The following is a 27,957-nucleotide window of genomic DNA, read 5'->3' as shown; positions in this document are numbered from 1 at the left end:
TTCCCAGGTAGTTTGTCGGACTCGTTTCCGGTGAGGGTTGGACTTCCCAAGGCTGCCCTTTGTCACCGATTCTGTTCATTAATTGTTATGGACCGAATTTCTAGGCGCAGTCGAGGTGTAGAAGGGCTCCGGTTTGGTGGCATCAGTATTGCATCTCTGCTTTTTGCAGATGATGTGGTTCTGTGGGCTTCATCAAGCCGTGATCTCCAACTCTCATTGGAGCGGTTCGCAGACGAGTGTGAAGCGTCTGGGATGAAAATTGGCGCCTCCAAATCTGAAACCATGGTCCTCGGTCGGAAAAGTTCACGAGTGAGGGAAGAACGGAACGGGAGATCGACAGGCGGATCGGTTCAGCGTCCGCAGTGATGCGGACTTTGTATCGATCCGTTGTGGCGAAGAAGGAGCTCAGCCGAAAGGCGAAGCTCTCGATTTACCGGTCGATCTACGTTCCCACCCTCACCTATGGTCACGAGCTGTGGGTCGTGACCCAAAGAACCAGATCACAGATACAAGCGGCCGAAATGAGTTTCCTCCGCAGGGTGTCCGGGCTCTCCCTTAGAGATAGGCCGAGAAGCTCGGTCATCCGGGAGGATCTCGGAGTAGAGCCGCTGCTCTTCCGCATCGAGAGGAGCCAGGTGAGGTGGCCGGGGCATCTGATTCGGATGTCTCCCGGACGCCTCCCCGGTGAGGTGTTCCGGGCACGTCCTACCGGGAGGAGACCCCGGGGACTCTGTCTCCCGGCTGGCCTCGGGAAGAGCTGGATGAGGTGGCTGGGGAGAGGCAAGTCTGGGCGTCCCTGCTGAAGCTACTACCCGTCCTCGGAAAAGTGGAAGAGCATGGATGGATGGAGGGATGGATGGATGGATGGATGGACGGTGCCCTCAGGACACACCATTAATGGCAATCAGAATACACAGGCTTCTAAAACGGTTTGGGACTTCAAGTGTTCAAGTTCTTGTGGTACCAGACAAGCGATGTCCATGTTATTCGGCCGGCGCACGCAGCAGGCTTTCTTCGGAACAGGCTGCCCACAAAGAAAGGAGAGCCGGGCGGCACGCGTCGTGAACAACCCAACCAACAATGTGAAAGTGTGCAGCTCAGTGTTCGGTTTGTGCGAGATGTGGCTGAGCCCGGAATCATTCTCCCTCTCCCCCATTGTTGCCGTGACACACTTTTCCCGCCGGGGTGCGCGCGCGTGTGCGAGGAGGAGGGGAGCATCGTGCGCTCTCTTTGTCTCCGCATTTCTTGCTTGCTTTCTTTCTTTCTTTCTTTTTTGGGGAGGGGTGGGCATGTCGGCGCGGGGCGGGGCGGGTCGAGCGAGGAGCAAGGCTCGCTCCTCTTTTAGTCCAACTCGCTCCCACTCGGCCACTGGCGGAGGAGACATGAGGATATGCGCGGGTGGTTTCTTTCCCAAAACACATTGGGCTTGTGTCAGCGGATTTGAACGACGTTGCAAATGTAAGTGAAGAGGGGCTTCCTTTGCCGCAGTAAAAAGATGGGCGCCGTGGGCAACGCGCCCCCTTCTGCGCAACTGCGACTGTTCCTTCTGATCGCGGCTTTGAACTGCATCGCCTGCAAGACTTTAAAGTACCAAGTTTACGAAGAGCAACGCGTGGGCACCGTAATCGCGCGCTTAAAGGAAGACGTCGCCGAAGTTTTGTCCAAAGCGCCGAGCTCCGTGTCTTTCCGTTTCCGAGCCATGCAGCGGGGGAGCGCGCCGCTGCTGTCTGTGCGGGAGGAGGACGGCGAGATCAGCATCGGCTCCAAGATCGACCGCGAGAAGCTGTGCGAGCAAAATGCCAACTGTTCCATTGAATTCGACGTGGTCACGCTGCCGACGGAATATCTGCAGCTGTTCCACGTGGCGGTGGACGTGCTGGACATAAACGACAACTCCCCGCACTTCTCGCGCGCCATCGTGCCCATCGACCTCTCGGAGAGCGCGTCCGTGGGCACGCGCATCCCACTGGACGGCGCCGCGGACGCGGACGTCGGCGACAATGCGCTGCGCACGTACTCCCTCAGCCCCAACAACTTCTTTAAGATCGACGTCAGGACCAGGACGGACGGGGCTAAGTACGCGGAGCTGGTGGTGACGCGAGAGCTGGACAGGGAGGTCCAGTCCAGCTACCAGTTGCAGCTCACTGCTTCGGATGACGGCGTACCCCCCAAATCTGGCTCCACGTTGCTGAAAATTAGCGTCGTCGACTCCAACGACAACAGTCCGGCATTTGAAGCGCAGGCATATGTTATTCATTTGCTGGAAAACTCTCCTCTCGGGACTCTCCTCGTAGACTTAAACGCTACAGATCCAGATGAGGGCACCAATGGGAAGATAGTGTACTCTTTCAGCAGTCACGTCCCACCCAAAATCTTGGAAACGTTTCAGATAAATCCGGAAAATGGCCACATCACACTGATTGCAAAGGTGGACTACGAGTCCGCTTCGTCGTATGAGCTCGACGCTCAGGCTCGGGATTTGGGCCCGAACTCCATTCCGGGGCTTTGTAAAATCGTTGTGAAAGTCGTGGACGTAAATGACAACAAGCCAGAGATAAACATTAACCTGATGACACCCGGCACAGAGGAAGTGGCCTACATCGCAGAGGGGGCACCCGGAGACACCTTCGTCGCCTTGGTGCGCGTTGACGACGGCGACGCGGGGCTTAATGGCGAAGTGGTGTGCAGGCTTCATGGCCACGGTCGCTTCAGACTTGAGAAAACATATGAAAACAACTACATGATCCTCACCAATAGTTCGCTAGACCGAGAGAAGAGGTCGGAGTACAGCCTGACGGTCATAGCTGAGGACCGGGGCTCCCCGAGCCTCTCCGCGATCAAACACTTCACTGTTCAGGTGCTGGACGACAATGACAATGCTCCTCGGTTTGAGAAGAACCGCTACGAGGTGTTCAAATCTGAGAACAACTCTCCGGGAGCGTACCTGATGACAGTGGTGGCCTCTGATCCAGATCTGGGCACCAATGGCCAGGTTACATATGCCGTAGTTGATGCTCTGGTGCAGGGCAGCCCCATCTCTACGTACGTGACCGTCGATCCCTCAAGTGGCGCCATTTATGCCTTGAGGACCTTCGATCACGAGGATGTCGGTCATATCGCTTTCACCATTCGGGCACGTGACGGGGGAGCCCCTTCCCTGTCAGCCAACGCCACAGTCCTGCTTACAGTCTTGGATGAAAATGACAATGCACCTGTCATCCACTCCCCCTCCCTCCAGAATCACACTGCTGGACTTTCAGTCTGGAAGTATGCTTCTCCTGGTCAGCTGATCACAACGCTTAAAGTGACAGACCGCGATGCTGGTGCCAATGGAGAGGTGAGTTGCGCCATCGTGAGTGGAAATGAAGACGGTCTGTTTGTGATGGACGCTCGGAGATGTGAGCTCAGGACCAACGCGAGCTTAGAACAAGTGCCAAGGGACGTGATGGAGATCGGCTTAGAAGTACAGGATAGAGGTCCCAACCGACTCACCGCAGGGGCCCTCCTCAAGATCACCTTGCGGGAGAATATGGACATCCAGCATCCCACTGGCCCCGGCCACGCTTCTCATGATCTCTCCCTCGTCATCATCGTGTCTCTCGGGGCTGTCTGCGCCCTGCTGCTTGTTGTAATGCTGATGTTTGCCACAGCTCGTTGCACCCGGGAAAACAAGGACCCAAAGCACAACTACAATTGCCGGCTTGCAGAAAACAGCTATCAGCAGCATCCAAAGAAGCCCACAAGGCACATACACAAGGCAGATATTACCCTGGTCCCAGCTGTCAATGGAGTTCTTCCTGCCCAGTCCCACCCACACTCCCCGTCAGCCTCCCCTCCACCCGAGAGGGGCACCCTCGGTAGCAGGCAGAGCCATCACAGCCGCCAGTCACTGAACAGTCTCGTCACCATTTGCTCCAATCACGTGGCAGAGAATTTCACCCTGGAGTTGGCCCATACCGCACCTCCTGTTGAGGTAAGACATTTGATTTAGACTTGGTGGTGAATTATTCTTCATGCATATATCGAAATGGACACACATATTCAGTCCGCAGATCTCCAGTGCATGTTAAGAATATATTTCTTGCCCCTCACGCTCTCTGACCTCCATTCGGAGAGTCATGAACACTCCCCTTCGTCCCACACCTTCATGTAACATTGTCTCGTGGTCTTGCGTGTTTGACTCCATTCATTTGTCCCGTCTCATTTTTTTCCTTTTCTTTGCCCCCCCCCCCCCCCCCCCTGTTTGGTTTGTCCTTGTTTGTTCTCTGGGGATTGTAGCAAGTCTCACAGCTTCTGTCCATGCTCCATCAGGGCCAGTACCAGCCACGGCCGAGTTTCAGAGGCAACAAATACACCAGGAGCTACAGGTAATCACTCAAAAGGGAGGTTTCGGGGCACCTTATCAGGGAAGTAATATTGTTTATTTTGCGTTGACTAGAAAATAGATCTACCAATTTTTACAGGGGATGCAAAAATAATAATAGTAATTATATACTGTATGTCAGTGTTTCCCACAGGATCAGAATCTATTTGTGGTGGTGGGCATCCACCGGTTGGGGGCGTCGAGGGGATCTCTTTTTGCTCGTCAATGTTTACGACCAAAGAAAGGACTTTGATTTGGACTTTTAATAGAATACTGTCATTTTCATTGAATGACGCTAATATTAAAATACATTCACCAACAATATATTCATGTTGAGTTCAATTCAATGAAAAAATTACAATCGCTAACTTAAATAACCTCCAATAAATGAATGCAAACTGTAATGCCAAACACTGACCAAATAACAAACATTTCATTTAGAATACAATGGCTGACTGAAACAAGAAGCCTTCCTGGTCTCACCTGTTGCTTCTTCGTCGGTGTGTGCTCTCAGTACGAGGTTCCTTCGTGAGCCGCTTCAAATCATTTTCAATATTCATCTGTGTGGATGAGACGTCATTCGAGGAGAACTGCTCCATGCAATACGAACATAGCGTGAGTTGTTCCAGCGATCCACACGTTTAGCTTCTAGCTACGTTAACAGAGAGACAGCGTAATATAAATCCGACCTGTTCGAACATCTGGACTTGTTTGGCGACATATTCGTACCGAGTTTTTTTTTTTTTTTTGTGACAGTGTTACTTGTTTACCGTAGTCCTTACCTTCGTCTGTTCGTGTCCCTCACGATTTGCGCTGCCGGCGCTGCTGACCGCCAACCATTGACCGGCGTGTAATGTAATGACACGTGACATTCACAGCTAGGACGAACAGATAGCAACAAAATCTATTAGTGGCGGCCTAAATCCGCTTGTGGCGTCCCGCTACAAATAAATGTAGATGTGGGAAACCCTGTATGCATACACAGTACCTGATGTACAAAGATCCTAAGCCTTCACTCTGGATATGTTCTTCAGATGGTAGAAGACAGTTTCAGTAATTGATTTGATATGACTGTTGAAATTCAGGTCGGAATCTATCAGAACACCAAGGTATACGTGTGTTTGTGTGTGTGTGCATGTGTGTGTGTGTGTGTGTGTGTGTGTGAAACAACTGTGATATTAAACGTCACCAGAAGAGGGACATGTTTGGGCATGCTAATAAAATCTTCAGAATTGAACTACTGTAGGCAGGCAGGCCACAATTGCGTGAGTACATGAGGTATGTTCAGGGACACTGCGTAGATGGGAGCAAATGTGTTCTTTTGTAACAAAGTACATCATTGTAAAAATGGATTAGGAGGAAAATTATTATTTGTATCAGAATGCTTTAGTTAAAACACTGTATGATCACAGTGTGATAATGTGGAATAAGAATATTCTTATAAAATATAAGAATAGTTAAATTATTTTGTTAATATAGTCAGCCAGAGCTGCGAGGAATGCAGTTATTAATGTCCTTTCACCATTGTTCCTGTCATACTGTGTTACGTGGTTTTGTTTGCACATTAAGGACAAAGGTCATGTTTATGTTTAAATACCTCATTAAAAAAAACACCATGCAAGCAACAAGTTTTTCCTCATCGTTTTGAGATTGTAGGGTGAAAGCTGCAGCTGGCTACAAATGTGTACTGAATTGGTTGGTGGTGACAATGGGGAAATGAAAGGCCAGTATTTTGAGGGTAATAGCCCATCAGCGACATATTGAGGAAACGAAACAACTATGAAATAGTTCGCGGTCCTGTATTATTTCACATCGCAATATAAAAAATACAAAATTGCAATAATTTTTTCTCAATATCGCGCAACCCTAATATATACAACGGCTGAACTAAGTATTGAATACGTTAGCATTTTTCTCACTAAATCTACTTCCAAAGGCGCTATTGACCTGAACATGTCACCAGATGTTGGGAACAGCCCAAGTAATCCATACATACGAAAAAAAGTAGAACAAATAAGCTCAGAAATGAAGTTTTGTGGAAAAATGTGCAATGACACAGGGAAAAGGTATTGAACACATGAAGAAAGGGAGGTGCAAAAAGTCATGGAAAGCCAAGACAACACCTAAAATGTATCAATTAATCAAACAGCAATTCAGCCCCTTGTCGGTGCAAATGAATATCAGCTGATCCATTCCGAATTGATGGCCTAAAAAAAGGTGTCATTGCCAAGGCGGGAGTCAAGACACATCTCATGATGGGTAAGAGCAGAGAGCTGTCTCAAGACCATGGCAAACTTAGAACAATGGCATTTGTTACAGGCGCATATCTAAGCTTCTGAACGTTCCAGTGAGCACGGTTGGGGCCATAATACGTAAGTGGAAAGCCAAACATACCGCCATAAATTTACCTCGATCGGGTGCTCCTCGCAAGATTTCTGACAGAGGAGTGCAAAGAATAATTAGAAGAGTTGTCCAAGAGCCAAGGATCATCTGTGGAAAGCTTCAAAAAGACGTGGAATTAGCAGGTACTGTTGTCACAAGGAAAACAGTGAGTAAAGCACCCCGCCTCCATGGGCTGTACGCACGCTCAGCACGCAAGACCCCATTGCTGAAAAACAAGCATGTCAAAGCTCATTTAAAGTTTGCTGAACAACATTTGGACAAGCCATTTAAATAGTGGGAGAATATAATATGGTCGGATGAGAGTAAAATTGAACTCTTTGGATGTCATAATGCACACCACTTCTGGAGGAGAAATGGCACTGCACATCACCCTCAAAACACCATTCCAATAGTGAAGTTCGAAGGTGGGAACATGATGGTGTGGGGCTGATTTTCAACAAATGGTACTGGTAAATTTCACATTATTGAAGGAAGGATGAATGGACAAATGAACCGAGACATTCTTGACAAAAATCTGCTGCCATCTACGAAGATGATGAAAATGAAACGAGGGTGGACATTTCAGCAGGATAATGATCCAAAACATACTGCCAAGGAAACTCTCAATTGGTTTCAAAGAAAAAAAAAATAAAGCTGCTAGAACGGCCCAGGTTGTTCCCAACATCTGTTGAAAATTTCATGTCAAAAGGACCTTTGGAAATAAAATTAATGAGAAAAATGGTGACGTTAAATACTTGTTTTAGCCGCTGTGTGTGTGTATGCAAATGATTTTAGCCAATGGCTGCAATATAACAAAGAGTGACAAATTTAAGGGGGTCTGAATACTTTCAGTACCCACTGTATATATAATCTACTGAACAAGTTAATTAAAATCGTGACATTTTTCAGCTCACCACACTCATGGCACTAAGAGACCATTTTCCCACTGAACATCCACCGATAAAAGTTGAGAATTGACGATTTAAAGATTCCTCCATTTTCTGTACCGATTATCCTCACAAGGGTCCCGGGCGTGCTGGAGCCTGTCCCAGCTATCTGCGGGCGAGAGGCGGGGTACACCCCGAACTGGTCGCCAGCCAATCGCAGGGCACATGCAAACAAACAACCATTCGCACTCACATTCACACCTACGGGCAATTTAGAGTCTTCAATCAACCTAGCACGCATGTTTCTGGTATGCGGGGGGAAATCGGAGTACCTGCGGAAAACCCACGCAGGCACGGGGAGAAAATGCAAACTCCACACAGGTGGGGCCAGGATTTAAACCCCGGTCCTCAGAACTCTGAGGCAGATGTGCTAACCAGTCATCCAGTGTTCCACCAAATTTAAACATAACAACCATAAGTCATTGAATGTAGCTTACCAGTGGAACCTGGTCTTATCTAGCATTTGGGTTGGTTTTAAACTCTGTTATGTAATATTAAGTTACCTTTATGTCAACAAAACCTCTCAAGGCGTTCCGTTCCTCTCGTTTTACTAGCAAAGACTGTTTTATCAAGAATTCCCCTTAGTTTGATGCAAATGTAAACAAGTGTTTTCTTCCCCCACACAGATACGCCCTGAATGAGATGGATAAATTCAGTCTCAAAGACAGTGGTCGTGGCGACAGTGACGCAGGCGACAGTGACTATGAGCCTGGCAGGGACTCACCTGTGGATAGACTCCTTGGTGAGGGACTTGCTGAACTTTATGCTGCTGACGTCCACAGAATGCACCCAGGTACACCCCTTGGCCCCACTGTTTTCCATGAAACAGTAGAGTTTGGTTGAGTTCAGTCCAGCAAATGACGTGCTTCCGTTGTCAAATGTTAGGGTACCAACAGAGCCAAGTCTTACAATGCTCTGGCAGCCTTTTATTGGGGTCCATACCTAACTGGTACGATACAGTTAGACACACTGCTGTCTGTTGTTTGTTTGCAAGGTAATCACAGCTGCCCTCACACACACACCTTATCCCATTAAAATACAATAATCTCTCGCTCTATCACAGTTCACTTACTGGGGATTCAGTGCATCGCGGATTTTTCTTTCTTTCTCTGCAGAGGTGGGGAGTAACGCGCTACATTTACTCTGTTACATTTACTCAAGTCACATTTTCCATAGGTTGTACTTGTCAGAGTACTTTAAATGCACCATACTTTTTACTTTTACTTCGATAGATCGATACTTTTACCCCGTGACAATGATCGACATGCCGTTTCGCTACTTTTAGCTATTCATGCTTGCGTGTGCGCGTCTATTTTTAGACTCCATCTTCGACTTCCGCATTGGGTGCCCGTTGCGCCAATCAAACGGGATCACCAATGTCATTTGACTCCAATTCACCAATCAGACGTCACAAGGCAGTCACATGACCGTGCACGAAGCCTTCGTGAGCCAATCATAATGACTCATTTTTCATCAATCAGACGACACAAGGCAGTCACATGACCGCGCACAGGATATGACGTCACAGTTAATTGAGCAAGCCGAGTTAGTTAATAATGGATGAGTAGGAACAGCAACTGTGTCAGGCTGTCAGCATTAAAGGTAAGTGTACAGATTCAGGCAATTTACGTGAATCGTATAGATCCGATGAGTTTTTCCTGGGGGGGGGGGTCGTTGCCGACGTCGCCATAGGTTGTTAAGAAGTAACGGTACTTTTAGTCCGGTACAATGATCTAAATGTCGCTCGCCACTTTTATTGCTCAATTATTGCTGATTTATCAACTACTTCCTGCTCGAGACTTCGACTTCCGCATTGGGCACTGTTTGCGCTAATCCCATTTAAGCGCGAGTGACGTTTACGTCTAGTTCACCAATCAAAGGACACAAGAAAGTCACATGACCTCACACATCTTCTATTGGGCTTCCCGGGCGTAGCTATTAACACTAAATGAGCCAGACCCGCTGATTGTCGTGCCTATGTGGCGGCCATGTTGGGAAGGTTGTCGTCACTATGAAGGCAACGGTATGAGGGGCCGTTTGGGACATTATTCAGGATTAGCTCTGACACTTACTATTCAAATGCTTTCACACACACACAAACTACTGAAAGGCTACTCAAGGACGACTCAAACACTCTCATACGCACGAGTCTTGCTCTCATTAACACTACTCAAATACTCACATTGACACAACTCAAATGCTGTCATTTACACTAGTCAAATGCTCTCATTTACACTTCTCAAATGCTCTCATCCACACGAGTCTTGCTCTCATTAACACTACTCAAATACTCACATTGACACAACTCAAATGCTCTCATTAACACTACTCAAATGCTCTCATACGCACGCGTCTTGCTCTCTCTCATCAACACTACTCAAATGCGAGCACGTCAATCACATTCTCGCACACATCACTGGCACTCACGAGGTCATGTCAATCACGCTCACAGGTGAATAGTGTAAATCTTTTATTAGGTAGTTCAATTCAAAAAGTGCAATTATAGAGATGAACTGCACACACTCAGAGTGAAGTATTTCATATTTAAAATATGTATTATTTTGATGATTGTAGCACATAGCAAATAAAAAAGAATTACCCATATTGAGAAACTAAAATATAACATCAAACGAAAGTCAATTAATTCAAGAAATTAAGTGATTTTTAAAGTAGAAATTAGACTGGAATTTGCACTCCGAAAAGTACTTCAGTGTTTAATCACTCTATGAGTACTGAAGAAAATCTTTTCAACTATATTCTAATTTACTGAGCTTGAGGTTCTTTTTACTTTACTTTACTTGACTTTTTTTCACGTCACATAATTATCAAGTAACAGTACTCTTACTTGAGTACAATATTTGGCTACTCTACCCACCTCGGGAGCGGACATCCTCTATTGCTAATCTTACGTTGAAGCAACATTTTAGCTCATCAGTTCAGCTTGCACTGGTCTTTTGTATTTTCGTGTTGTGGTGCAGATGGTCGTGGCCCCGGTTGCGGTACCAGCGAAACCGCGAAGCACACGTAACATCGGCGACAAGAGTTGACCTGCTAGTATTAATTCGGAAACACACCTACAATTATCGAATTAGTTTACGGATGTTAATGTTAAACGTATTAAGCGACGGAGCGATGTTTGGGATTATGTCACAACACAGAATGAACTCACTTCGAATTCAGAAATGGAAAATAAAAATAGAAAATACTGTCCTTAATACTTTCCTGGAGGATGCATTTGGGATTAGCCTTTGCAGTTGATAATCGTGAAAAATGAAGTGGAACCGACAATGATTGGAGTCAATTATTTCCCAGAATGACAGTGCTTAAAGAGGAGGATGCTATTCATGTGGCACAGCTTGAAGCAGGCATCAAGTGCAGGTGGAGATGGGCCTGGCTCAAGTTAGAGGCCAAAACACAAAAGCAAAGAAATATGGCAAATTTAATATTCATCTTAAATTTCCGATCAACGTACTTGAGCGGTGTCGATAAATGTTTTTCTGCGTGAAGGAAATTGGTTTATTTTGCATTATTATACTATTCAGACTCTTGCAGATTTGCTTAATTTAGGTTGAAATCCAAAACATTCCCTGCGATTTTTCAGATTTCATTTATTGCAGGGGTTTTCCTGCCCCCACGATAAATGAAGGTTTGCCGCAATTCTAGTCGACTACTCTTTATATTGGACACATTCAGTCACGCACTGTAGCATTCCCCTGTCTCTAGCCAATATTAGTTAACACACTCAGGTTGCAAGCAGCTTTTTTCCCCCATCATAGCATTCCCTCTTCCCTCCGTCACATTTATTATAACATTTATTTGCAGCCACCTTCCCACACACCCATCGCTTGACACGGTATTTGAGCTACATCCCAATTAAAGTTGAGTCGGACAGTATCGTGACTAACACCTCCTCCCGACGCTCTGCTCATTATTCATTCGGCTCTCAGCCACATTAAAGCCTTGACTTTGCGCCATACAAACAGCATGGTCTTTTGATGAGACGGAGGCGTTTAATTACCATGTGATGAATTGCCGCTATCCAGCCACTTCTGAAACACTCTCATGATTATACCGTACATTGCATAATGAAAGCTCACCTATCTCCCACTGTGTAATCTCCCATCAGTGTTCCATCAGTTCATTGGCGTTATGGATATGTATTGAAGTCATTACTGAGGCAGAAAATATGCGTAAACAAGGCATGCGTGATTCCTTCATTCATCTTCCGTTCCGCTTCTCCTCGCGAGGGTCGCGGGCGTGCTGCAGCCCATCCTAGCAATCTGCGGGGCGAGAGGCGGTGTACACCTGAACTGGTCGCCAGCCAATCGCAGGGCACATAGAAACAAACAACCATTCGGGCAATTTAGAGTCTTCAATTAACCTACCACGCATGTTTTTGGGATGTGGGAGGAAACCGGAGTGCCCGGAGAAAACCCACGCAGGCACGGGGAGAACATGCAAACTCCACAAAGGCGGGGCCGGGGATTGAACCCCGGTCCTCAGAACTGTGAGGCATGTGTATATTTTCAATTTTTTTAAGGACCAAATAAGCAGGAATATTGTACCCTATTCATTTAGTTTTTCACAATGTCGATATGATGGCTCAGTTCAATAATTTGCTTAATATTCAATTTATAAATTAAGCAGAAAATTATAGCACTTAAAATACATATATATATATATATATATATATATATATATATATATATACACAATTTATTCTTTGTATTTATATGTCATTTATATAAATAGTAGATACTGTAAATGAGTGTCTTTCTTTTAATTAAAAGCATTAAAACAATACTGTGTCCTCTGATAGAATTGAAAGAAATGAAGGCGCCAACATAAACCAATGCAAAAGCCCAAATGTTCCGCGATGAATTCATGTTAATGTACAGTGGTGATGAGCAGGTTTGCATTATGTGTTATTCTATCACATGAATGATTTGGTTGAAATATTTCATTGGACCATTTTATCAGCTGGGCACACTGTATGCAGCGGCTTCCCTCCCCATATGCGCTTTTCTGATCTAAGATGTATAATAAATGCGTCTTTCATGTTTTTGAGGGGATAATGAAGTCCCTCTATGGCAGAACTGAGAAGAGCATACACCTTTAATGAAGGGTTTAACATAGCATATTTGATTTGACGAATGTATTCTTCTGAGATTTTCTTTTAAATGTATTATTGAAAAGAGCAACATAAAAGAGAAACGGTAGGGCCAATGACGGCCAGTCGGGGACCTGGCAGTCATAGTAACAGGGAGAAATGCGTAAATGTTGTATGTATGCTATTTGTGATCAATCGTTTGATTTCAAATAGAAGCACACCAGCATATCAAAGGGGATATCAAAAACTTGGACTCCTGTTTGGATGACTCAATTTATTATTTTAATACACAGGAGAGGACACGCAGTCGCAGCCACGTGCTACATGCTGGGGGATTGGTCTACCGTCCCCGGTGTCTCTGGTGTCACAGACGTGGAGGATTCCTCCCTCATGAAAAAAAAAAAAAAAAAAAAGTCCTTTACTTCATTTGAACATGTGCATGGGTTGCACCTGATTAAAATGTGTTAAAATGACCTAATTTACCCCGCTTCTCCTATATAAAAAAAAGTCATTTTAAACGATATTAATCATATTTAACCAATGTAAATGTTCAAATTAAATTCAAAAGGACACTTTTTTTTGTACCACCATTTTCTGGACCACTTTATCCTCCTATCCCAGCTGTCTTCGGGCGAGAGGCGGTGTACACCCTGAATTGGTCGCCAGCCAATCGCAGGGCACATATAAACAAACAACCATTCGCGCACACATTCACACCGAATGGCAATTTAGAGTCTTCAGTCGACCTTCCATAAATACCCAAGTAAAAGTAAAACGTACGGTGCATTTAAAGTACTCTGACAAGTACTGTCATGAACGGAACAGAGGACAGGACCCAAAATGCACGACCTCAATACAAATGGACAGTTTAAAAAAAGAGAGGTTTAATAAACGAGCAGAGGTCGGTACACAGGCAGGCAATCCGAAAAGGCAACAATATCCCAAAAACGTGAGGCCAGTGTTAACTCATGCCCACTTTGCCCATATATAAGCCCATATTTAACACATACAGGACCCAGGCATGGCTGACCACTTCTAACCCATGCCCACTTAGCCCATATATAAACCATATGGTACCCAGACATGGCTAACCAGCTCTAACCCATGCCCACTGAGCCCACCCATAACCCGTACAGGACCCAGACATGGTTCACCGTTTCTAACCCATGCCCACTAAATCCACGCATAACCCAGACAGGACAGATAAATGGTGCCTAGTTTTAACCCATACCCACTTAGCCCATAGCTAGCCCATATGAGACCCAGACATGGGTGACCAGTTCTAACCCATGCCCACTTAGCCCATACATAACCCTTATTGCACCCACCACATTTGCCCGGTTCAAGCCCAAGGCCACGTAGCCCAGATGGAACCTATATGGGACCCAGTACCATTGCACACCTCTAGCCCATGCCCACTTGGTACCCAGGAAGCCCGCATTTACCACACATGGTGCCCAACTGGACATGTTGGTTGGGTTTTGAAAAAGTGCAAAGATTTTAAAAAAATGTGCAACCTATAATCCGTTTCTATAAAGAATATTGTACATGCATTGAGCTGCATGTCTGAAGAAACATTTAACAGTTCTTTTTTGCCAAAACAAAAGCCACAAAAATTGACTTCAATGACACACATTAAAAGTAATCACATCATGGCGTATTTTCATATAATTTGATCAATAATGGTAAAGACAAAAAAAATATTCTTGTTTAGCAATTTATTTTTCTGCCACCTTGGTTTTAATTCACTCATTCATTTTCCGTACCGCTTCTCCTCACGAGGGTCGCGGGCATGCTGGAGCCTATCCCAGCTGTCTTCGGGCAAGAGGCAGGGTACAACCTGAGCTGGTCGGCAGCCAATCGCAGGGCACATGTAAACAAACAACCATTCGCACTCACATTCACACCTACACGCGATTTAAAGTCTTCAATCAACCTAGCACGCACGTTTTTGGGATGTGGGAGGAAAGCGTAATACCCGGAGAAAACCCACGCAGGCACGGGGAGAACATGCAAATTCCACACAGGCGGGGCCGGGGATTGAACCCCGATCCGCAGAACTGTGAGGCAGATGTGCTAACCAGTTGATCAGTCAGGGAATGCAGTGGGCCATGTCTTTCCAGTTATTGCTCATGAAAATGACCCATATGCACATTGATATGATCTATACATACAGACAAAGGTACATTCTGGCTACATCTCCTCATTTCTTATAAGTGCTTCCCACTTTTTTTCCCAGCCATGAAGCTCTGCACTGAGGAGTGTCGTGTACTTGGTCATTCAGATCAGTGCTGGATGCCCCCATTTGCCTCCCCAGCATCTTCCTCCTCTGACTACCGAAGCAATCTCTATATTCCAGGGGAGGAAGCCTGCAAACCCACTGACCAGTCCCCAGACAAGACTCCACAGCCTTGCATTGAAAATGGATCTGGCCGGAACCGAAGCTTCTCTACCTTTGGAAAAGATCTGAGCAGAGCGAATATTGGGGAAGAGGAAGTTGAAGATGATGGTGGAGATGAGGCCAGGGATGAAGACTTTTGTGGAACTACGTCGTTGCTCTCCGAGATGAGCAGTGTTTTCCAGCGCCTGCTCCCCCAGGGTTTAGATTCATATGTCCAAGTCAATGAGAACCAGAAGGGGACTAGCCTCAGTAGTATCAGCGTACCAATGACCGGATCTTTAGATCGAAGGAGGGGCCATCTTCCAGGCAAGGCCAACCACTCTGTCTACCAGCAGGGTGTGGCAGCCTGGGCCGCCAATACTCACTTCCAGAATCCAGGAAGTGGAATCATTCCATCTGGTCACAATCAGGGCGGCAACTACCACACCCTGAAACCCCGCAACAAGCTCAGCTGTCAGAGCAGCAATCACAATAATTCACAGGTGCTCAAAAACAGCCTGGAGAATAGCAGCAGCAACCCCAAATCCCACAGCAGCTCCACGGTCACAGCAAGAGTCAGCCCCACTGTGCAGCCGTCTCAGGCTCCAGTGCCAATAGCGGTGTCCCTTCCTGGCCCTTCATCCAAGTGGCTTCCTGCTATGGAGGAAATCCCAGAAAACTATGAAGAGGACGATTTTGACTCTGTACTGAGCCATCTCCAGGGAAAACGTACTGACAGCCACCATGAGCTGGTGGATGCCAGTGAGTTGGTGGCTGAGATCAATAAACTTCTCCAGGATGTCCGGCAGAGCTAGACTCCTGTTTCTTTATATTTATATCTAGCTACCATCTAGTTGTCTTTTACCTTCAGACTGAAGTTTGGGGGTGAGTGGCTGAGAATTGGAAAGACTGAAAACAAATAATAATGACAATTGTTGTTTAAGTTGCATTACTGATGTAGTAGTAATTGTTATTTGAATGCTAAATATCCCAAAAATATTTGTAATTGTTGGATGGTACACAATGAACATCATTCCACTGTATTTATCTTTGTATTTTAAAAATACATTTGTAACTTATATTGATACAAAAATGTAAATACATTTAACTAAAAGTCTATTTTTATATATTGAATGCATGTTGACTCCAAAACATCGAATCGAGACTTCAACCTGTGATCGGCATTATGCCTATTTAAATTGTTTTTGTATGGTTATTCTTTTGTATTATTATATTATGTATGCAATAATATACTGACACTTGTCATTGTGTGGTCTGTGGAAAAACAGATATCGCACAAATAAATGTTATAACTTGAAATGCTGCCTGCCTATGTTTTTTTAATTAGATCATTTATATGATGTTACTGCAAATGATTAGGCGTCCGTGTACTATATGTACCATACATTTGGCTATAGACTCTTAAGACGTAAGTGTTTTTTCTGAAATCTTCTATCAGAATCAGAATCATCTTTATTTGCCAAGTACGGCAAAAACACACAACCAATTTATCTCCGGTAGTTGGAGCCGCTCTTGTACGACAACAGACACTCAATTAACAGAGAATACTTTTGAGACATAAAAACATAAAAACACAAGTCACTGAGCAATAAAATAGGGGGAGTAATGCGGAGTCTACCAGTAATGCGGCAATGCCGATACTTTTTGTTTTGTTTTGACAATTGTGCTAATGATGCCGAGTCCTGTGGCAATTCAGAGCAGTTTGAAATGACTAATACAACAATAGTCTGGTGCAGTGACCATTGTGCAAATGGTGCAGAGAATTCAAGAAATCTATGCAATTTAAAGTGACTAGTAGTGCGATAATCTGGAAGAATGTCAATTGTGCAAATGGTACTTCTCAAGCACATGAGTGGCCAGTATTGGTCAACAGCTATGCAAGTCATGCAGTGGCGAGACGACTAAGGTGAGTGCACGAATAATGTGTAATTGGCCTGACAGAGAAGTGACTACAATCTCAGCACGTTATAATGGAACTGTAAGTTAACGAAGAAGTTAATGGAAAGAGGGAAGAAACTGTTGGAATGTCTGCTAGTTCTTGTTGGCACTGTTCGATAGCGCCTACCTGAGGGAAGGGATTTATTAATGCATGTTGGATCGGGGATTTGAAATGTATTGCTGAGAGAGCACTTGAAATGATAGAGAGGTAAATTAACTCATACGGTGGCTCTAGTCTTGTTTGTTCCAAGAAGAAGAGCTTTGACATATGTTGCAAAGTAATGAAAGATGTGTTAACTTAACAAACAAAATGTTTCGTTTTTACGGCGTGGCACACAAGTAAGCGGCCGGAAGACTGTAATTAAGGATAATACAGTGAAGTAATGAGGGAAGAACATATTTGTAATATAAAAGCACCTTCGTGATTACATTAGGCTGTCAACCAGTCTATGCGACATGAAAATCTGGGAATATAAAGAGAGTCTGTAATTACAGTCAGTAGATACATATAGAAGTTCCTGTTTGTGGCAAACCGGATTAAGAAAACTTCTCCGCGGACACGAGTCGACTGTAGACATCCGTACAATATTAAGTTGATACAGTATAGTGAATATAGTGAATGCAATCCTTTCCATTCACAGAAGAGGGAGGGTGTGCCAGAGGTGTCAAGTTGATTTACTACTTAGCATAGTGACTTGCCAGTTATGTCGGAAGGGAAAAATACGATAGATGAGAACAGAGGGAGTTAGGGTGTTTATAATGACCTGCTACAGACACCATGAGACGGCGCCTAATTTGCATCATGTACAAGGGAAATTATGTGGAGTCTTTGAGAATGTCTAATTTGGTATGAGGGTTAATCTGTTTGATTGTCTCCCCAGATTCAGCATTAGAGCAGGGAGGACAAAGAGGATTTTTCCTTCTGTCCGGCAAGTACATTTTGAGGAGGTTTATTTATTTGCATTCTGTCTCCTAATTCAGGTTGCTTGCAATCATTTGTGGGCACGCGTAGAGTTACTTTTTGAGCAAAGGGGACAAATCTATCTGAGTTCGTATTCTTAGATTTCGTAAAACTTAAGTCGGTAGGTTTGGGCATTGCTTGTGTTTGAGCGAATCCGATTCGGTTAGGAGGTTGTGGAAAAAATGTTTGTATGTATTTGATAACGAGTCTCCAAATTCTGAACGGCAATTTTCTTAGCAGTCCGCAACATAGACTAAACTGCACTTTGACTCTGGGTTCTTTATAACCAGTATCACTATCAAACCTATGAACCCAAAGGCAATGTGCATGGATCTAGGCCAGTTGATTTCATAAGCTTTAATTAATGTATTGGCTAGAAGTTAAGATAACATTGTTGATATAGTTATTTGGGACTGGTTTACCAAATCAAAAGGGTTATATGTGCAAATGCAACTTGACTTCCTGTATTAAGGTTGTAGACCTTTATTTTGAAAAATACCCCCGGAAAACAGAGTTGGGAACCAACTGCTATGAAACGATGATTCCTTTGCCTTCCCACCACTCAGGCCGCAGGGTCAGCGGACTGTAGGCTCGGACACTGGGAACCGACGTTTAAATTCTATCTGCCCTGCAGAGTGAGACAGAGAGCAGCATTTGTGATGGCAACATTGTACGGTTGTACTAGAGCTTGCATGAACATTATGCTAGAAGTTTTGGAGTCTGGTACGGGGATCCATTTGGAGAATACTTTAATCCCAGATGTATAGATGTTGTGCCTTGTTGCAACCTAGTTGAACAGCGGATGGAACAGCAAATTGCAAAATGTGAGGGACGTCGTCTGTTGAACAAAGTGAAGGTACTAAACTGTGCAGAGAGGATGGCTAAGTCGAAGCCGGTGCGATTTAGAACAAGAGGACTCACGATGACGGGGAGGCTCAGTCAAGGTGTTGATCATCTGTGACATAAAGTTATAATACATTAAAGGGTAATAGTAGAGCCCAATATATTGATTAATAAGTACTAGTTAATGCTTCTTGGAGCCATAGCAGACAGAAGAACCCGAGAAGTCCTTATTTGCCCCAGAGCCCTAAACTTGCAGGGAAATGGCACTAAATGTTTATGACAGGGCGCAGGCGTCCCCGCTGGGGGGCCAGCTTTACGACCGGGCGCGTGTGCGACTTTACGATCGGCGAAGGAGATGGTTGAGTGTAAGGGACTGAGGTCGGGATTGTTGCAGAACATTCACAACTGTAAAATGGAGGCTGAGGTCGGAGTCGGTCGGTGATCAGTGGCTCGTCGGAACATGGTGGGGACACACTTGAGGGTATTTGGGAATTGGTATTGAGCAGGTCACCTGCCCTTGGACAGAACAGAAATAAAGGTTAAATGCTGTAAAGTACATATATTTAGGAGTTGTCAGTGTAAGGATGGTTAAGTTTTACTTAGAGTCAGATGTTTCCCTTGTTAGCGGGGGTTGTAGAGTCACTCGAAAACATTGTGGGAGAAATTATGGCAAGAAATGTTTACCATTATGGGAGTATGAGGGCATGCATTCCTCAGACGGGCTTCTACTTCAAAGTCTGTATTGAGCTTAGCTTGAAGAGAGAGCTTGAGCTTGAAGAGAGAGGTCAAAGAGGAGCAAAATGATGAAAATGGTTTCTCCTACCATTTGTCAAAGATTCTGCTAGTAGTCTTGTTAGAAGCTGCCTCAATAAGCATCCTACGTCACATATGTAAATATAGCTGGACCAAGAACTTCTACTGTACCTCCATTGCTGGCTGAATAGGAGAACTAAAATACAGAAGTATTTAGTATCGACTTATGTAGAGGTGTGATATTAGGGCCTTTTTGGGTCAACCCTCTTGACTTTCTTCTGGAGTGATCAAAAGGGGGATACAAGGGGGTTGGTATTGCATAGGCCAGGGTGAGACTTACAATATCACCGATTATTTATAACAATGGATAGAGACCTGGTCTGTAGTGGTAGAGGGTGACTTGATTTTGATAATTTGCCAGATGTAATATTGTGAATGAGGGGACTTAAGCAAACAGTTGGGTACGGCATATTAGCAGAAGTTATGAAGGACACCTGTAAATTTGTAAAGGCACTTGGGGAGAATTATGCGCAGTGACGTGTGGTTAGTTGAGCGACATCTAATCAAGCCGCTTCTTACACTCAGATAGTGATAAAAATGAATCATCATTAGCCAGAGCTATTTTTAAATCATCACTCGAGCAGGAATGTCGCTTGACGGAGGAGGAAGACCTAGTGTAGTGATTGTAATATTTATTTCAAACCTATCAACTTTAAAATTCAAGTTACGTGGTTGCAGGGGACCAGTCAACTGTTTGCACAAACAGGAACGAGGGAAGTTGGCTATTAATTGCGTTAAAGAAGCCTCAGGTGGCTGTACAAGTTTCATAACTCGGCGAATTGGGTAGGAACACAAATGCTCCAAAATGGGAGGGTTGGGAGTTAAGGTTCAACCAATAAGTATTCTGTGCTCGTTTTGTCTGTGTGGTGTGTAAGTGGGAATGGACATCCACTCCTGGGTCCAGGTCAATGTTATAGTCTGAGAAGTCTCGCTCGTCATGTCGTGTTAAATGTTTATGGGTCGCGTTAATGAAAAGCAGAAATGGAGAACCAAGGGAGCAGGCCAACAGCAGTGATTGTGGGGATGTGATCACATGCGAGAGTAAGTCTCACCCATATCAAATATAAATTCAAATGAAGTACTCTTGTGCCATGACCCTTTATTAGGAATTCTAACCTTGAGCTCATGCGTGTTTTGAAGCACCACTGGGTCACATTCGCCCATGTGGAGAAGGCTTCAATGCACTTTGTGGGGTCTCCTGAGATGACGTTGACATCAGATATGTTTATGACGACCAAGGACAGTGTGACTGCCAAGAGGGTACGGTCTACACAGACTGTTGAATGTCTTGAATGTGATGAAGAGGGGAAGACTCTGATTTGTGGAAATAACCGTATTTTTCAGGACGCCCCAGAGAATGCATCTTGACAGTGTTGTTGTATTGCAGATTGTTGGAGTGCTGACTTAACGCTGATTTTCATGCGATTTTTGGTCTATTGACATTAACACTTTTATGAAACATGTTAACTATGACTTGGGGAATAAGATCAATGTTTGATGACAATTGCCGACTTGTCCCTTCTCTGGAGTATGTATGCAGGAATGATGTAGTCCACTCCCATTGGCAGGAGCATCTTTTGCAGAGTTGTGATGAATTTACTAAAGGGCTTGTTTGCAGGACATGTCAGCTGGGCTTCTGCGACGGGGAAGATGACCTGTCTAAATGTGGATGGTGTTCTGTTGTTGTGTATTTGCTGTGTTAGTAGCCTTTAGGAAGGTTGCTGTACTGACTCCCACCAGTAGCCTCTACTGTCGGGTGGACCAGGGACAGCTGTCGACAAAGTGTGCCCTGGGTAAAGTGGACACATTGATTCATAACGTATCCAGAAGGGAGGTTAGTATTCCAATTCCGAACTTTGATTCGATGCTACAACTTTTATAGGAGTTTTCTGGTTTAAGCAGGTTGATCACAGGAGGTTGGATGGAAGAGAGAAGCTGTCTCCATGAGGGGACGGTGGATGGATGACAGCTTAGGAAGAAATGCTGCATGCATGTCCGGTGGGGTGCAGAGTATGACCAATATAGGAATGTCTAACGCAATAATGTCCAGGAATTTCACATGATATGGTAGTAAGCACACAAGCGTCACAATGACGCAGTTATGTCCGACCTCGGGTCTAAAAGATGTACTGGACTAAAAGGGGAACGGTGAGAAAACTAAGGCAAATTGAAGTTAGAGTACGACTGAGGGTTAAAACTTTAGAAGTAGCTGGGGGGATAATGATAAATTGAAAGGCTTCAGTGAATTGTTAATTGTTAATTGACTATTAGGAACTATACAGTGCGTCACGTGATAGATGAATGTTTGGGAAGCCACATGTGGGCTTCCGAATTGGATGTCCGATTTGGATATGACTGTCACCAATTTACATTGTGTTCATATGTGGTTAAGTGGGGGTTGCAGTATCGTTGAGGGTTTGAACACGACTGCTGGGAGGTCTCATTGTTCCACACGTGTGTGGTGAGCAGGAGGCCGCCCCGGGGACGCAGCAGCTGAGAATCGGAGGACCGGCTGCGGCTGGTGGATTGGCCATGGGGACTGAGAGTCCACTGCGACATCCATATATATGTTTATATGTATAAACTTGATATTTATTATGCTATTACGGGTCGATGATTGGAACAGTTCCAAGGGGGGGTCTGTAGTTTATTGTCGGGTGTCACCAGTCGCCTCAATGTTTTGTAATGAACTCATGGAGAGTGCGGCGGGATGCCTGCAGAGGTGTTGACGGTTCAAACTTTAAGGTTCAAAGAGGACAATTGCGTTCCTGAGACCAGCTGTTAAGACACAAAGGCTCGTTCAATAAACCTGATGTCGTCCGACCGCCCTGCGTCTCGGACCAGTCTGCGCTTCCACTCGACGTGAACGCTTTCTCAGACCCGGAAATACACCTCAAATTCCAAATGGACGGCGCGCACATTGACAAGATCAATGTATATAAACAGCCAAAGCAATTTCATGCACATGTTTTGAATGGGACTTTCTTGGAGGGAATGAAGCTCAATGCAGACGTATCCTATTTTTTTTTATCTTGACTTTACAGCTTTATAAGGGCGACACCTAGAGGAATGCCGTGTACGCAACAGCCACTGCCAAACCCTGGCGAAATGGAGAAATTCACACACTGCAGGGTTCAAGTCAAAGCTGAATGGACAATATAACTTTTCACTTTTTCACTGCAAACGCAAATCATTGCTGACGAGGCTGATGACCGAAAATACGTTATGAATATATCCTATTCCTACAGACACCCCCCGGCCCCCCGAATTACCATAATACACATCAAATGCTCTATGTAATCATAGAATCAAAATATATGTGTGTGTGTGTATTTACAGCCCCTTTCCAAAATTTTTTTTATTTAATTGATTTCCATAATTCCATTCAAAATGTGAAACCTTCATAGATTTGAGTTTCAGGACCCACAATTGAAACAATTTCAATTTTTTTTTCATTTGTTTATTTTTACACCATTTGGGCTTCCAGCTCATAAAACACACGAAATCAGGAATTCCCCAAAAAATTACAATATTGTGAAGAAATCCCCATTTTCTTCTCAGTTTTGGTAGAAAAAAAGAGAGAAATTAGGGTCACATTAAATGAATCAAAATATGGTACTTTTAAAACAATATGTTGATCTGCAATACTTGGTTGGGAATCCCTTTAATTGAATCACTGCCTGGATGCGCCGTGGCATTGAGGCAATCATCGCGTGGCATTGCCTGGGAGTTATGGAAGCCCCGATTTCCTTGATGCTTGCTGTCAGTTGTTCTTTGGTTTTGGGTCTGGTGCCCCTCATTTTCCTCTTGATAATACCCCGTAGATTCTCAATGGGGTTTAGATCCGGCGAGTTGGCTGGCCAGTCAAGCACTGTGATGGCATGGGCATCAAAGCAGGTGTTGGTGCTTCTGCCGGTATGCGCAGGTCCTGCTGGAAAAGGAAATCTGCATCTCCATACAGATCCTCAGCAGAGGGAATCCTGAAGTCCTCTAAAACATTCTGGTAGACTGTTGCGGTGACCTTGGATTTAAGAATGCAGAGTTTACCAACACCTGCACAGGACATTGCACCCTAAATCATGACTGACTGTGGATATTTCACACTGGACCTCAAGCAGCTTGGGTTCTGTTCTTCACCCGTCTTTTCGTCCAAGCCCTTGGACCTTGATTCCCGAATGAAAGGCACATTTTTTACTTTCATCAGAAAAGAGGACCTTGGCCCACTGGCCACCAGTCCAGTCCTTCTTCTCCATGGCCCAGTTGAGATGCTTCCTACGTTGCGTCAGGCTCAGAAGTGGCTTGACCCGAGGAACCTGACAGTTGTAGCCCATCTCCCGCATGCATCTGGGTGAGGTGGTTTTTCAAACTGTGACTCCTGATTAGTGTGTGACACAGTTTAAAACATTTATGGCCTGCAAAATTTGGGCTGATTTTTTCTTTTCCACAGTATTCTAATTTTTTGAATTTCTGATTTTGTGGGTTTTATGAGCTGGATGCCCAAATTACTGTATTTAAAAATAAACAAAGAAATACTGGAATGGAATTATGATCTTCAAATATTCGGGAAAGCGTCCGTATATATATGGCCTGCGATTGGCCGCCGACCAGTACAGGGTGTATCCTGTCTCTTGCCCGAAGTCAGCTGAGATAGATGCCAGTGAGGATATTTTTACATAGTTAGAATCATTATTTGTTTATTTTTACGTCATTAAAATCATGAAACAATTAGAATACCGCGAAGAAATCGTTTCACAGAGCCCCTGAAGGGACGTGGAAAAAGCAAAAAAGAAACTTTTTTCAGTCTAACGAGAAAGTTTCTCGTTAGAATGCGAAAGTTTCTCGTTCAAGAGAGTTTTTCGTTCAAATGAGAAACGTCTACCTGTGACGTTAGCTTAGCTTAGCTTCGGCGATAGCTTATTTACAACTTGCTTCCAGCGCATGTCAGCTGAGAGAATCGCAACAGAAGAGGACTTGTTCTCTTTGCTCAAAACAAGGAATGTACCTGATAGTGTCGTGGACCGACGAAAAGAAGATAAGGTGAGGATAAACGTAAACTTTCATCACACGGCGGTAGCACTATAGTCTATAGCCATGTTTGCTAGTGTCTACCTTTCTTACTGTTGCTTGCAGTAGCCCCTTGCGAGCCTAAAAAACCCCAGTGAAGTGACCTCGAATTTAATGTACGCGAATAGAGTTATAATTTAGTGTCTCGTGAAGTCACAGTTGGGTCAGCGATACGAGCAGAGTGAACTAGCGACGCTGCGCATCTACGCAACCTCCAAAGCAAAAGTAATACATCTCTCTGGTGCGTCATCGGACTTCTGAGCCCACAGATGATTGGCCAATGAAGGTAATGTATCTTCTGTTATGTGTGATTTTACTACATAGGTTGCAGCACATATTCAAATCGTATAGATATCTTTTAAGTTTGAAATGTAGGGCAGGAGTTCTAGTGCTGTCTATGTGTTGTCGACTAGCATGTTATGGATATGCATATTCCAGATTGTTGAATAACAAATGTGATGGGGCTCTGATTGTGTGTGACACCTGACCTCTGTATTTCTATAGTAGAGCACAGAATATTATTATTATGATTATTATTATTATTGTTATCAAATCCAGTTGATCCTGCAATGTAAACCAAGGGAAACATCAGATTCTCAGTCGGAGATATTAGCTGCCTGGTAAAACAAATTCTGTTTGTGAAATCTCTTCACATTAACAGTATTTTTCATGAATTTGTAGTGGATTATGTTCAAGAAAAGCACAAATACAGTACATGAAAGTTGATTTGCGATTGTAGAGCGTTTGTGCACACTTCAACTCATTAAGGCCAGTGTATTTATACTATTTGCAGTGTTCATTAAAGACCAATCGCTGTTTTGAAGTATGGATAGATGTCATTAACTATGGTATCAAAATGGGGTAAATTGTGGGGAGACCTGTGGTCTTATTCAATGTGTGCCTATTAAATCACATCTATGGTCACCTGCAGGCTTCTGTTGCACAATTTATTTAGGTATGTCCTCACAATAAATTAGAATACATATATTCTAATTTCGTGAGCTGCACCTGTCCAGTCACTGATGTCCTCAGTGGTTTTGGGGAATAAGTCTAATTTATTTGATGCAGGTTAACCATGGAATAGTCTGCAATATACTGTGTATTGTAAGAATTCTTGGCAACGTGTTTCAACAATACTTTTTAAAACTCAAACAAAACAAAAAAAGCGATCAATAGTTTGTTTCCTGTAGTGACGTTTAGGTCACATCTACATGACACAGCAGCAAAGTGGAGCCCTTAAGGTCACATGGGAGAAAAGCAAAACTTTCCTTGGAATAAACTTTCAGTTTATTGCAAAGTTGCCATGGCAGCGTAAAGTATTTTGCAAGGATTTTTTTCCCTTCCTTCCATGTCACCTTAAAGGATCTGTGCAGAGCTCCAGTCATGATGTAACCTAAAGGCAACTCCAGACCCCACTAAAGAATAGGTTCTTGTAAACATAGTTGATGATGTTCTCATTGTCTTCGTGGAACCAAAAGTACTGAATGCTGATTTAAAAATGGAGATCACAAATGAGAAAGCTGTGGACAGTAATGGTGTATCAAGAGAGGCGTACTCTGCATTCTTGGAACATTTCTAGGACCAGTGGGCGGTGGGTGTGGGGTAGAGTGTGTCTGGGGGGGTTGGCATTGTACTATCAACATTTGGATCGATCCAGCCACCACTATTCGCAACCAGTGGTCCTATTTAAATGTTCAGGTCTCTGGTCTGATTTGGCAACTTGACATTATAGTGCAAATGTTGTTGTTGATTTTTAGGACGACCTGAGTAAAAAAAAAAATTTTCCCCCATCATCTTCAAAGGAGCTATTGCATTTGTGCTAGAATACTGGAAATATTTTCTGCAGAACACGGGAAAGGTTGGGAACTGCTGCATGACTTATTTCTCATGAAGTACAAGCTCCATATTGTTCTGAAAGCAGTTTCTTCTTATATGTTACGACACTGTTCAAGGCTGAGCAAAAAAAGTTAGTGCCTGTGAACCTTATGAATAGTGGGGTTCCAATCAATATTTTTGTTTCCCCTGAAGTGTCTTTACTTCTGCGCTTTCACCCCTCCCTGTCTTCTGACGTGCAAAATCATGGACTTATCAATATGTTACTTCGAGGGCTCCCGAATGTCTGTCGCTGCGCTGGCTTGTTGTAATGGAGCCAAGAAGAAAAACTTTCCCATGGGGGACAGGTAAATTTACCATTTAATTAGCTGTGCTCATTGACTTGATTCTGAAGGGAGAAGTATAAAGGTGGCTATCCATTTTTACCTCACCCTTTCTTCCTCTTTCTTCATTTCGTTGATGCATCGTCATATTGCCTACAGATGTACTGTATATTATTGCCATCTGTGTAATAATTGGAAAATGAAATCGAGGTCAAGGTTTGAGGTGGAGCGTAACAACATAAAATAGCTGATCAATGTAGCTTTTGTATTTCCCAGGTCACCTGACGTATCACAAAGAATATGGCCTGTGCTATTTTATGCCGAGCTCCCATATCATCGATTGCCTTGTTATGCACACACACACACACACACACACACACACACACACACAGATAACATGATGTTGAAGCCCTTTGGACAGCAGCACAAACATCTAATATAGTTTGTTTCATCAATAAGACTAACAAGTAATTGATTAAGTGCTAGGGCGGAGTATTTTTGGTTGACAGAACACAGACACTGATACTGGTTGAAGTGTCACACACCTGCATAGAATTGATTATTTATTTTAAGTAAATGTAAATCATGAATGAATTATCGTCTGTAGAGTAATAAATCATTCCCCTTCTGGCACACTTTTTGGACAAGTCTATTTTGGCATATCCCAGAAGAACATTACCTGCCTGACTTCAATCGGACTAGCTATTACGTTGGGTGGGGTAAGTGTGTTGTAGCGATGTAGAGATCTTTAGACTATTCTGAAGAGATGCCGGAATGACCCATCATCTTTTTTGTCTTTCATTGAGTGCACCTCATATCCAGTGCTATTTAAATTTCAGCCTCCAGTTCACATGATACATTATCTGCACTTTTAAAGCACTTTAAACACAACCATAGCTGAAAACAAAGTGCTGGACACAGAGAAGAATCAAACCTAAGAAACAAAAACAATTTAAGATAAACAATTCAAACAAAACAA

The 27,957-nt window shown here is 44.0% G+C and overlaps 1 protein-coding gene across 4 annotated transcripts; it reads left to right on the top strand.

Annotated features, from left to right (window-relative positions):
* Positions 1-1,320: 1,320 nt before the first annotated feature.
* On the top strand, positions 1,321-16,494 carry pcdh18b (protocadherin 18b). Of its 4 annotated transcripts, none has more exons than XM_061686176.1 (4): positions 1,321-3,973; positions 4,312-4,367; positions 8,319-8,485; positions 15,042-16,494. In XM_061686176.1, the coding sequence occupies exons 1-4, from the start codon at positions 1,496-1,498 to the stop codon at positions 15,995-15,997; spliced, it is 3,657 nt and encodes a 1,218-aa protein (XP_061542160.1). In that variant the 5' UTR covers positions 1,321-1,495; the 3' UTR covers positions 15,998-16,494. The 4 variants fall into 4 exon arrangements, with proteins under 4 accessions (XP_061542160.1, XP_061542161.1, XP_061542159.1 ...); XM_061686177.1 differs by having other exon boundaries at positions 4,279-4,367; positions 8,319-8,434; XM_061686175.1 differs by having other exon boundaries at positions 4,279-4,367.
* Positions 16,495-27,957: the final 11,463 nt, after the last annotated feature.

Source organism: Phycodurus eques, chromosome 9 (genome assembly GCF_024500275.1).
Source record: "Phycodurus eques isolate BA_2022a chromosome 9, UOR_Pequ_1.1, whole genome shotgun sequence".
Lineage (NCBI taxonomy): Eukaryota > Metazoa > Chordata > Actinopteri > Syngnathiformes > Syngnathidae > Phycodurus > Phycodurus eques.
This window is presented reverse-complemented; position numbering and strand designations above follow the sequence as displayed.

Bases quoted from the DNA above. Each gene is read 5' to 3' on its own strand.
- pcdh18b (XM_061686175.1), top strand. From the start codon at position 1,496: ATGGGCGCCGTGGGCAACGCGCCCCCTTCTGCGCAACTGCGACTGTTC. The intron at 3,974-4,278 runs GTAAGACATTTG...TGGGGATTGTAG, and splicing joins ATACCGCACCTCCTGTTGAG to CAAGTCTCACAGCTTCTGTC. The intron at 4,368-8,318 runs GTAATCACTCAA...TCCCCCACACAG, and splicing joins AAATACACCAGGAGCTACAG to ATACGCCCTGAATGAGATGG.